At 31.4% G+C, this 12,623-nt stretch overlaps 1 protein-coding gene across 1 annotated transcript in view; it reads right to left on the reverse strand.

Annotated features, from left to right (window-relative positions):
* Positions 1-4,712, reverse strand: part of LOC106687787 (uncharacterized) — a 9,320-nt gene extending 4,608 nt beyond the window's left edge. The window contains exons 1-2 of the mRNA XM_014431878.3: positions 4,440-4,712; positions 1,520-1,782 (exon numbers count right to left, since the gene is read on the reverse strand). Of these exons, the coding sequence (XP_014287364.1) occupies positions 1,520-1,782; positions 4,440-4,566 (390 nt within the window). The 5' untranslated portion in view covers positions 4,567-4,712. The remainder of the gene's footprint in view (positions 1-1,519; positions 1,783-4,439) is intronic.
* Positions 4,713-12,623: the final 7,911 nt, after the last annotated feature.

The raw sequence follows: 12,623 nt of genomic DNA on the forward strand, positions 1-12,623 counted from the left end.
TTTTTTTAATACCAGCATTCCTGTTTATTTTATTTAAACCAAATAAGATATTATTCACAATAAACATTTGTCGGAATTCTTTCCCTATCACTAATAAAAATAATTTTATTAAATTATATCCCATTTTAAAATTAAAAATAATTTTATGCAAATACAAGTCAACGATCTAGTTGCCACAACTGTTCCGTCAAAGCTTAGGACATCGAACCACAACGTGAGTCATCCTATGATACGACAGCGTAATTAGTGGCAACCCAGAGTAGTCCCGTTTCAATTGCTACTACTATCCATTTACGCTAACGATTGTACTATCTTTCATTCCTAAAGTACTTGACAATCTTTTAATTATTTGTTTTATTACTTTGATGCGATTTTTTTTAATTAATACGAATTTTAAAAATGGTTTTGTAATAAATATGTGGGCTTATAGGGAAGATTGGCAGAAACAAAAATGAAGTTGTCATCTTAGATTTAGAAATCAACATTTTTATTTCATTTCTTAACTAAAAGCACTAACTTATCCCAATTCAGCCTTTCAGTTGCTTATTAAAGTTAATGTGAATACGATTTGTGTAACCTTAATGTACGAATTTCTGTTTGATGTTAACAATTAAACTACTGTTTCAAAACAAAAACGTTGTATGAATTTTATATAGGAAAAAAAATACAATAACTATTTCATTATAAACTAAACAAAAAAGATTTAATATTTATTCAGGAAATAGTGTTCAAACGTAAAACAAATTAAGATAAATACACTTCCTGGTAATCTTCAATTTCCAATAATTAGAAAAATAATAATATGGTAATTATAAAATAAAATTAAAACCTGTAAAAACTTGAAACTAATCAATTGATTAATACTGTTGCAATACAAAACCACCAAACGTATAAAGATTGATCAGCGTACAAGAGGCATCAAGCTAGTGAAAGTGTAATGTAAGAGATCGACACCAGAGTGCACCACTATACGGTACTTCGTGAAGTAGAAAACAGTAGTCAACATCTACAATTTTTTTGTTGATATAAATTTCATTTTGATGTTATATCAATGAAGTTGGATAATTTAATGTTGTATTGATTAAAATATTTGTTTTTTAACTATTAATGATAAATCTTGACAGTCATTCATGTAATAAAAATAAATTTTTCAATTTAACTTAAATTGTTCGAATATTGTAGTTTAATTTTTAAAAAACAAATGTATATAATAATATATATAAGAATTGAGGCAACTTTTAAAACAAATTAAATACTTGCAACAATTAAGTAATAATACTATATCTCATAGTAATAGTCGCTTGTAAAAAGGTAGTATATTACCATTTTTTTTAATATTCAGCAAAATAAGTTTTTGTTATTATTGCTAGAAATCCTAATTTAAAAGCTATAAGCAAACACTCTTTAGTTCATTCATTTAATTTACTAACTCTGGTAACCAAATGTGTTTGCAATATTATCAGCATATTCACCTCAATGTCCTAAGGGACCACACAAAGAATCAAGGAGATGTTCTCACCTGTGTGGACCTGAACTCCTCAGCAATCTGGCGGAGCTCAATCCCCACGTTGAGCCAGCTTGGTCCCTGTTGTGGAGTTGGGTCCTGGTGCATAACTGAGTTGTCCTGGCGGTCCAGCTGGTGCTGAGCCTTGGGGCACCTCCTCCGCCTCCTCCTTGGCGGTGGCACCGGAGGCCTTCTGCCCTCAGGCACCAAGTCAGGGAGTCCTGGCTGCTGAGGTTGAGGCTGGGGCTGCTGTGGGTACCGCTCGATTGGTCCAGCCACTGAAGGAATAATGTGTATATCTCAGTAACAGTGCAGTTGAAGGGGAAGGGGAATATTGTGACTTTAGTCATTTTGAGGGGTGGGGGTAGCGTGGAATATAATAACAAACACTTAACTTATTTCAATTTAAAGACTTATATCAATTTAACCAATGCCTAACTGGAATTAAAAAGAAGTCCCGAAGAAGTAAATTAATACTTATTAATGAGACAGATATTTAATTTAATTATATTATTCTCTTCACAAGTTAATTTACTCAGCGTTTTAATTACGAGAACCACTACTGGGGGTATTCCCAGATAAAGTAAATGTGTTCTGTATAAATTTTATCGATTTATAATACAAGATTCTTTACTTAAAGAAATTTATTTTATTCTTTTTTTTTGTTCCATCGAAGTAATTGGAAAAGTGTGTTGAAAAAACGAATCCTTTTATTTTTATATTTTTAGATACCTTTTTACAGAAATAACAGGTTCTAAAGTGGATGGAGAGTTTATCTGTCCACTCTTAAATAATAAGGTTTTAACTTTATGTAGCTTATTCGAATTAAATAAAAGGGACAACAATAAAAAATAAATCGGTAGCACGCGAAAGACAATCTAGCTACTGTCACACACAAACACACGCACAAGAGCCACAAATAAAAGAGTAAGTAAAAAAGCTGGTTTTTCCTTCCCAGGTCTCCTTATCTGTATTGAAGGAGAGACACTAAAGGGATAGGAGGAGGGTGGGGTGTTTGACCGGTTTGAAACAACTCTCGGATTTGAGATTGTGCGTGTGGGTGCGTCAGAGGCTGAGGGTCCCGGAAAAAAAAATACTACCTGGGCCGACCGTTTGTTTACTATATCTTACACTAGCACCTGTTCCCCGGCAAAAACTCCCCTAGTCTCTATTGTCCCAGCCACTACACACGTCCCTCACAAAAGACACTGGTTGTAGGATTCGGGGTACCGTACCGTGCAGTCTGCCCTCGCCTGTCACTATTTCCAAAGGATTTGAGTACACCTGTTTCACTAAACCACTAAGGTACCTCAGCCATCGCGTATAGGTGTCTTTTGTCTTATGTCAAGATTGATTAAGAGAATCGATAAAAAAAACTGGTAGTAGTTGGTATGCAATCCAATGCGGAAATAACCAAAACTATATCTTGCATTAGTTTGAGATTAAATCTTACCTAAAACGATTTCCTCATCTAATCTAAACGTCCGATTTACTGTTTTGGTTTTTTTTTATTTTTATTTTTTATGATAAATGCATTTTAAAATCAAATCTATCGTAAAATGAATTATACTCATAGAAATATAGAAAAATTATCATCAGTAAAATAAATATTTCCTAGTTTTATTATGAACTTGAAAACCAGTTTAACAAAAAGAAGACTTCTTGTCAATGAGGTACGATTTCGATAACAATTGTATCAAAAATTATGTTAGTTTTGGCTACTATCATCTTCAAAAAATATCCCATATTAAAAATTGATTTTTTGAAAATAATTATACGATATAGCTAATTTGTTAATACAAAGGACTGATACAGCATATCGGAAGATATCTGTACTGAGTGCCCTTGGCCTTGTAGAACGAACTCAAAAGAAACTTTCCCCTTGAACTCTCATCTAGCCTCAGGTTCGCCTCGACAAATAAAACACCAACTAATGGACGTGCAATAACACGGAAAAAAACAAACAAGAGTTGAGGCATTGGATGCAGCGCGTACCCAGGTGCAGCACTGGCCTTGGAAGATGCGGAAATGCAGGCTGACGTAAGGATCAGCTGTGCCCTTGGATCTACGCTCTAGGAGTAGACAATAGCCAACTACTGATTTATCTGCTAGAGCGTATGGTAGTAGAGATCGTAATATAGAGCTCACTGAAAATATTTATAGCACATTTCAATCAGTTATGCGAAAACTAGTGTAAATCTTTAGTAATCTTCAGATCTAACTTCCGAAACAAGAGAAATCTAACTGTTCTGCGAATTATTTTTCTTTTCGACAGAACGAGTTACCTGTCGGTTTTGGAGCTTATCTGAATTACTTTCACTACCCTCACATTAGGGCTTGGCGCGTGCGAGGGGCTCCGTGCTCGCGTTCCTAAAAATAGACGAGTGCTGCAAACCGGTCTTCGCGAGAAGGGACAGTTTAGGACGGTGAGAGGCACGGGTGAGCAACCAAGTCCGGGGGAGCATCAACAGGTTAGTCCTGATTACGAGCTCGGGCAACTGACATTGGGGTCGGCAAATCTCCGCGCAACCAATTTGCTCAAGAACGATAATTGTATACTTAAGATGGTTGTTTGCAAAAGTTTTGATTTTTTTTTTTTTTTTTAGTTCATGTACGCCTAACTCATAAAATTTTGTGATTCCAAATTTAAAAATTCAATTCCATTAACCAATATTTCAAATTGACCCATGATTTTAATAAACATAGTTCATGGTTTTAAGATTCTACGCTGCAAAAGTGAAAGATCCAATTTTTTTTTAGATAATTCGAGTGACAGGGGATATTCTATTGAAAGTTACGAGCAAAATATTAGAAATCAACTTGCCAAAAAACGTATTATCATATAGTGGCACAATATATTTTTTATCGGACACCACTAGGACACGGGAAAACGTGGAAATTTGGAGGAATAAAAAAAATTAAATAAAGTACATACCTCTTTCGATGCGCCGCCTCAGCAGTATCTGCCTGAGGACTTCGTAGAGATCAAGAAGAAGTTGATCTAAACGCCTGTAGTTGTCTGCAGTCTCCTCGTCGGAAGGAAGGTTGAACGGGATCGCCATCACTAAATCACAATTTGTACAAGAATATACTGTCTAGTCGCCTAGCACTGACAACTGATATATCTCAAGTGTCTAGAAAACAACACAAGTGGCGTGTTGACAACACGCTAGTGACCTAAGCCCCAGAGTGTTGACTGTACGGCTGCCAGACTGGCTCTGACCTAGAGCGGGGGGCCGGGCTGCTACCGTGCTACGCCCCCCACTCCTCATCACATGACACCATCTCTCGACCAATAGGATCCACTCCCGCCCGGAGTGGCCAATCAGTTCGCGGCGGTGATTTTTGCCTGACCGCTGCGACCTGTTACTCCCCACCACCGAAACCAGACCCTCCTAATTCTATAAACCGACTCTAGAAAGGATAGGCTTGTCTCATCATTACGCCTTTACGTCGCGTTTAACTGTTGCTTGGTTTATCGATTTTTAAATTTTTTATATTTATTTTTTTCCGTATCAGTTCTTTACTCGCAAATTGTAAACTTTCTTATTTTTACTATCCGTTCATCTCCTGCATAGTCAGTAAGACTGTTGAAAAGCATTTTAATTTTCACGGAATAGAGATATTCATTATTTGGTGGTACTGCATGCAATCCATACTTGGTTGTGTTTACAGTACATGAATTTTGTCCATATTTATATTGTCCGTTCTTATTATGATCACACAATCAAATAAATCCATGGTGTAATACTCCTGATTTAAACCAAGGAACAAGAAATAAAGCTAATAAAAAGAGATAATGCTCTGCCTAATTCATTCTATAATTTTTTTTCACTCTATACAGTTGTTAATTTCTTTATTTTTTAATACCAGATATATAAACAAAAATACTTGCTTAATACGAAATTATAAATATCAGTCAGGAGTTAGATATAGAGCGACTCGATTAAGAATTAAGTTTATGTAAAAGTTAGATAAGGTATTATATTTTTATAGTTAATTATGCATAGTCTGAGAAAAAGAAAAACTTATTATATCAATGTTCTGAGAAAAAGAAGAACTTATTATATCAATGTTTTGCTTGCCCATCTGTGGTTTGAGGAAGGAGAGATAAAGTGGTGATGCGTCTTTAATAGTACGAGGAGGGCACACGTGCAGCGCTTCGGTGACCAGTCGGGGAAACTAGGACTCGGGCACGACTCTGGCCAGATTAGTTCGGAAACGGAGTTACTCAACTTTTGATGAAGTTTGTAGGATTTGATTTTTAAATTTTATTATTTTGTATTCAAAACTTAGCTATTTTACTAAATATAGTATAATATATTCTATCACATCGAAAGGCAATAAGTAATGAAGATAAAGATTGTAAAAGAAAAAAAAACAAAAAACCATAATAGAACTTTACAATAGATGTATGAGTTTATATTTTATTTTTCTCATCTGTTTTTTACTTGTTCCGTATAACCTTTGGTTCTTTTCTTTTCCTCCACCACGATCATTGGATGCTTATCCATTTATATTAGATAGTTAAGTAAAACTCCGATTAGTCTTAAACAAGACACATTTATATATATATATTATATATATTATTTTAAAATTAAAAGGATATCCGAAATTTAATATATAGGGGAGATGTATACTAATATTTGATCAAATGTATTGGTATTGATTGAAAAAAACATTTCTTTGGATACGTGATATAGTTAAATATTAGAAACTATATTTAAGTTTTTAATCATAGCCCCAAAGCTAGTTATTTTATTTTGTTTTATTCCACTTTGTGTTTTCCCGGCAATCAATTTACTTTTTTTTATTTATACTTTCGGTTAATCTTGAGAGCCGGTTTAACGAGGAATAATGTAATAATAAAGCTGAAATTTTTGAGATATATTCATATTGAAGTTGAAAATAGTAACTACATAATGAATCTTGGCAACCATGTGTAATTTATTTTTAGTGTGTTTAAACAATTCTTTGGATTATAATAATTTTTTTAATCACAAGCAAGTTATGTGTTAAAGATATATTTTATTTAATGATTTTTTTTTGTTATTCAATACTTTATTGAATTATGGTAGGGATCTATGGTGTGTGAGTAATTTATTATAGCACATATTATGATTAATTTACGAATACATCGTTTATTATAAAATAAATTAAACTGATTTACTATTTAACAAAAGTATCTGACGATTTTTCTTTCCTGTTGTAACATCCCAGGCGCTTACATTCGTAATCGGCTTCCAAGCGGGCCACTGGGCCACTTCACTCCGCTAAGGAAATATAGACGAGTTTGTTCCTTCTGAACTTCAATCGCTATTTCATTCTGATTTAATGTCGTTTTTTTGGTAAGGATACCATATAAAACCTCAATTTAGAAAATTCATTATTTTTTGTTTTACTTACTATACTTCAACCTGGCGATATATATAGTTCTTTCTCCCTATTATTGAAGTACTGAAGTACGTTAAGATGGTAAAAAAAAGTTTACCAGTAGGTATATAAATGGTGTGTCCCATTAACGGTTTTAATTGCTTAGGAAAAATTCAAAAAATAATAATTAATTATTTATCCCACTACGTTTCAGTAAAAAAACAAGTTGCTGCACAAGCATAGTTAAATTCATATAGAAGATGCTTTATAAACTATAAGATAATAGTATAACTTTACTTTATAACTATAAGATAGTATACTTATAACTAGAAGATACTTTAAGATATAATAGAACATACTTTTTAAACCTCATTAACATAAAATTAACCTAATAAATAATATAATATATAATATAAATAAACCTGGATCGAGAAAGTATCTGTGCTTATCACGCTCACGGAGCCCTGCAATTACTCTTTATATTATAATTTTCTAAGAATGCGTCAGAGAAAGCTTTCATTCTCGGTCATCTTATTTATTAATTGGAGAACTTTGTCGGGGGGTGCGGTCAGCAAAGAACAACATTAATAAACAAAACCATAGTTATTTATTTTATGCCGACGTTTTGACCTGAGTTTCAGGTCTTCATCAGGGGTTATGGCGTAGAAGATAGGCCTACAACTCAGTTATAGTACAGAGTCAACTATCTACACCTCATCTTATTTATTGTTCTCTCTGAACTAATGTTTAACGATTGCCTACGTAACTCTCAATACCCTACATGAAAATAAAAGGTAGAAATAAAGAAAGGTGTAAGGTAAAGAATTCTTTACACTTACTGTACAAGTTTCAAAAAAATATTGTGTTTACGCTAATATATACGCTATTTTTTTTAATTTAGAAAGTATATAATAAAAAATTAAGTCAATTTATTTAATAATGGTTGGCTAATTTTTCTGTTTAATTTACACTAACAATTTTTTATTAAATTTTTGGATTCATCTTAGTGCCACTGCCAAGGATTGGAACTCAATTTATTTTGACGGATTCTTACGAAATATTGCAAACGATTTTTTTCTATACGCTCGATTTTGTGCGTATTGTCCAAAATTTCTAGATGTTTTTTTAAAATTTAAAATGAAAAAATCATCGATTTAAAATCAGTTTAAAGTTAGAATTTCAATGGGAATTCATCATTTAAAATTTCCCTTTCATTTGAAAATTCAAGAGTTATGTACACTGGAGAAGAACTGAAAGAGGTTTCCTAACTCGACTTAGTTATCCAACGAAATTTCATTCTAACAACCAAGGTCTACCAAGTTTCATTTAAAAATTCTCAAAACTCTCGGGTAAAAGGGAAATGCAAGTTGAGTAGTGAAAATATTAGACGTTTGTTTATCACATATTTATACAATTATTTTGTTCTAAATTAAAACTAAAATTATGTTACTTTGTAAAAGATAAAAATTACGTTTCATTAATTTTACTGTTAGCTTAGTGTGTTTTACATGTATTTGTCGTATTTTGCCTTGACGCATGTTCAGTCCTGCTCGCTGGAGCCCAGGATTTTTTTTTTTTTGTACTGCCTCTTAAAATTTATTAGCTTTCAACATTAGGCTCGGAAGAACTTTGGTTCTTTTAAATTTCATTCTATTTGCTTTCGTTACAAAAAAAAAATCTTATCCTTGTTGAGTATATAAAAAAAAAAAAACCTGCTTATGTGAATTTGTATTATCAAATTTGTGTTTCTATTATTATTATAATTTATATATTTTTAAATCTAAGTATTGTTTTATTTGCCTCAAGTAATGTAGTAATGTAGATAATTTAAAAAAATAAATAAATAAAGTTTAGTATAATAATTTATAAAGCTCAATCTTGTATGTATTAAGCTGCTCTGGAATCATTAGGCTTAAACTTGTTTAGTACAATTTTTTTTCTGAGCATAACATGTAATTTAAAAGTCTGATGCCAGCGATTAACTGTGGAAAATAGCTCTACTTGGCAGTTTGATATCATTCTTAACTAAAAAAAATAATAATCCTTTAAGTCTTTCCTTTCATGTTCTTCTATACTTTATTCTATGTGCGCGAATTCGAAACCAGATTTTAAATCTTTTTAACTAAGTTGTCAAAGGAACTCTTAAGGGATTCTTAACTCTAGAATCCCTAACTCTATAGAATTGGTACCTGTTCCTTTTTAATTCATGGGAGTATGACTGATTGAGTGTGGATACTGATCAACACATCCTTGTGTACATAATGATCTGGAACAACACTTTTTCAAGATTGCCTATAACAATTTTTTTTTTCAATAATCAGTTTTTGGGATGTACTAAATTTAGTTAATGGGATGAAAACTGTATTTATTTTATTTTATTTTTAATTATCATTCAAACACTATTAAATATTCTAGAGTACAGTCGTTAAACTAAAATATTTCATCTGCTCATATTTTTGATTAATTTGACGCTACAAATTATAGAATTTTCACAGTGTGGTTATGTTAAACAAAGAATAGAAATAGAAAGACCTCGAAGAATGTTGAAAACGAATCCTTCGCGATTGCATCATATAGTGTTAAACCTGCGGATACGATGGGAGAAAGTGGAACACACACCTCCGGAATCTGGGGGAATCCCAATAAAAAAAAATTACACCAGAGTGTGAACGAGAAGATAACAAGTAAATGGAGGTCATCGACTCCTCAGAGTGACCACAGGATTTTGATTAATTGTTATTATTAAGATATCATCTGACGTAATCATTCATTCTGTGATTTTCGAATAATTTTCATCCAATTCGGTTTGTATTTTTTAAATAGAAGCTTTTTTAAGTTTTGAGAAAATAATAAGCTGTATTTAGTACTTTCTAAGAAATTCAATTTTTTCTTTTATATCGAATTTTATTTTAGAAAAGATTTCATTTAAACGATGAAATGTATGTATAAAATAAACAGTAACAAAATTTTAGTTGAGGCAAATCTTAAAATGTGGAAAATCATAAAGTGAAAATTCTCACAGCATCACTATGAATAAAATTTACCTGATTTTAAGTTAAATTAAATTTATTTAAATACAATTAATAAAGTTAATGTCTTTACGTAAAAGTTTTAATTCTTTGAATTTGCTTATTACTATTATAATTAAAGGTTTTTAAATGTGGTCAAAGATTTCTTAAGAGTCTAGTAATACTCGTACAAATAATGGAAAATCGTATTTTAATCATCTTTTAGGCCTTTCCTTATTTCTAGTTAATGAAGGTTAATAAACATCTGATTAATATTAAATAAAGTATTAATTTTATCACTTTATATTTTCATAGAAATTAACTATAAATCATATTTACACAAAAACTAACATGGATGGATGTGTGTGCGTGTGTGTGTCTGTTATTAGATGTGTAATATCGCTGATCATCTTTTATAGCCGAGTTCAGTCTTCCATAATACGTAATTACGGCTAACGGTTTACTTTTATACTTCATTTATATAGATTAGTTTGGAAGGGCTTTAAAATTAATAATGATCGTGCACGATCTGTTTTGTTTTATAGCTTAGTACAATTTATATTTTGTTATTCATTTCGTCCTTATGGGTTTAGCTTGTTATAATATCTTCTATTTTCTGTCAGTGATTAGGTAATAAAACTATAATTGCTAGCTTTTTCACCTCCTCATTTAGAAACCATTGAAGGGTTCAGATTGGATTGTTGTACAATATTAAGAAATAAAAAGAAATTATAAGTCAAATTTGGAGATGACTGTTATTGGTATCTTGTCAGAAAAAAATGACATTTATATTTTTTTCCAAATAACTTTATATGTGATATGATAATTAAGATTTAATATATTGTTATATTCTCCCAGCAAGTGTCAATCTAATTGTAATTATTTTTGTATTTATCAATCGAAGGGCAAAATCTTCAATGAATACATATTTCAATTTTTGTATGTATGTAATATAGAAATAGTTTCGAGTTTTTCAAAATATTTTAGTTTCAATATTATTTTTGGGAAGTGGCAATTCCGTTGGAACAACGTTTGACATTTTCTAGGAAATGGTCCTTATAACAAGTTAATTTAATTAATTAGAACTACAGTAACTTAAAAGTAGTTGTTAGGTCTGCAATTACAGCTTGGAATAGTACTTTTTAAATTTTTTAACTTGCGAAATAATGTTTAATAAATGCGGAAAAAAAACTGTTGTGATTCAAATATTTTTTAAGTTCATTTTTAAAATATATTCCTCATGGTCCTAAGCTTATAATAATATAATTATATAATAATATAATAATTATTTTTAAAACCGTTATGATTTAGTCTCTTCAAGTTCACATGCAAAAATTGCAATTTTTTTTTTTGTAAAGAATTAATTATTTCCTTGGTGTATTTTCAATGAAGTAGGAATATCAAAGTCATCTATAAGGAGGGTAAAATTAAATTAATTTAATGTAATATGAAGCTTAGAAATAATATTGAAAAGGATGGTATTCAGAACCTTACCAAAACTACAATCAGGGCTGTTAATATCGAATCCGATTTTAATATTTTATCCTGAAATCAAATTTACTAAATGTATTATAATGGACATTTGTAAATAGCAATAAATAAAAAAATATTTTATCAAATATATGTTACATTTAGTGTCTTCAATAATTTAATTATTCGGAGTGAAGATATTGCTCCTATAGGATTAAGAAAGGAACTAGTTTTATTAGGTAACTGTATATCTTGTGCCCTTCCGAAATAAGAGTCATTTTTTTTAAAGTATCAAGTGACATTCTAAATTAATTTATAGTTTTTGTATAATGTTTGTGTGGCAAGTGCATTAATTGTTATGGACTATGTGGTGATTAGGCTACTGTATTATGTGATTTTTACGTAATAATTCCCATAATAATAATATAAAAATCGAGATTATTGGTGTCAAGTGGTAATTGAGGAAGTAAGTGCTTACTTAAACGATAAGGATTTGCGTTTTTATACTTTGATTGATAAATCGTCGGTGTTCAAACATGGATTACTGTAATTGACATAAACCGATTGGTAATTTTACACCTTGAAGTTATATATACCTACAAGTGCACATATCTGCTTTGTAAGATTAAAAAAAACAAACTAATAAGGATTGACAAAAAGGTATAGCTGCCTTCCTCTCCCCTCATGTCAGATTGGAAGCGAACGTTAAACGCTTTTAGGGACAGTTATTGATGATGGCTCGGTACAGGGAACCGCATCGTCATCAGGTAACAAGATAATAATAGATATTATTCAAATGATAAATCCAACCCCTGCCGTTGGCCGTGAAGGGTAAACACATCCTATATTCATTGTGCCCTTCCAAGGGTCGGTGTAGTTCCCTAGAGCGCTCACAGAGCTCGCCAGCTACCGGCCTTGTAGGGTCGTTAATTGTTGTTTTATGGTTTTCTTATTGCTTCTCCCTGTTATTTGTTTAGTCCTCGGTCACGTCACTTCAACGTTTACTGCTCGTTATGCATATGAAAATGGGGCGGATGAATTGTTTATGTAAACATAATAGAGTAGAACATAGTATGGCTTGCTGTTGTAGAGCTCATACGTGTATTGTTGTGTTCGTCATTTGAATAATTTTTTTCGAGTAGATTTAAAGTCTAAGTTTGAAAAGTTCTCATTGGCTACAACAAATTGTTAAGTCGATTTTTTTGTAATATTATTTTTATAAAATTTATAAAACTCAAGGTTTATATTTATATAATTAGACTATTATA

Source organism: Halyomorpha halys, unplaced genomic scaffold, assembly GCF_000696795.3.
Source record: "Halyomorpha halys isolate HHAL.00 unplaced genomic scaffold, Hhal_1.1 Scaffold1012.1, whole genome shotgun sequence".
In the NCBI taxonomy this organism is placed as follows: domain Eukaryota; kingdom Metazoa; phylum Arthropoda; class Insecta; order Hemiptera; family Pentatomidae; genus Halyomorpha; species Halyomorpha halys.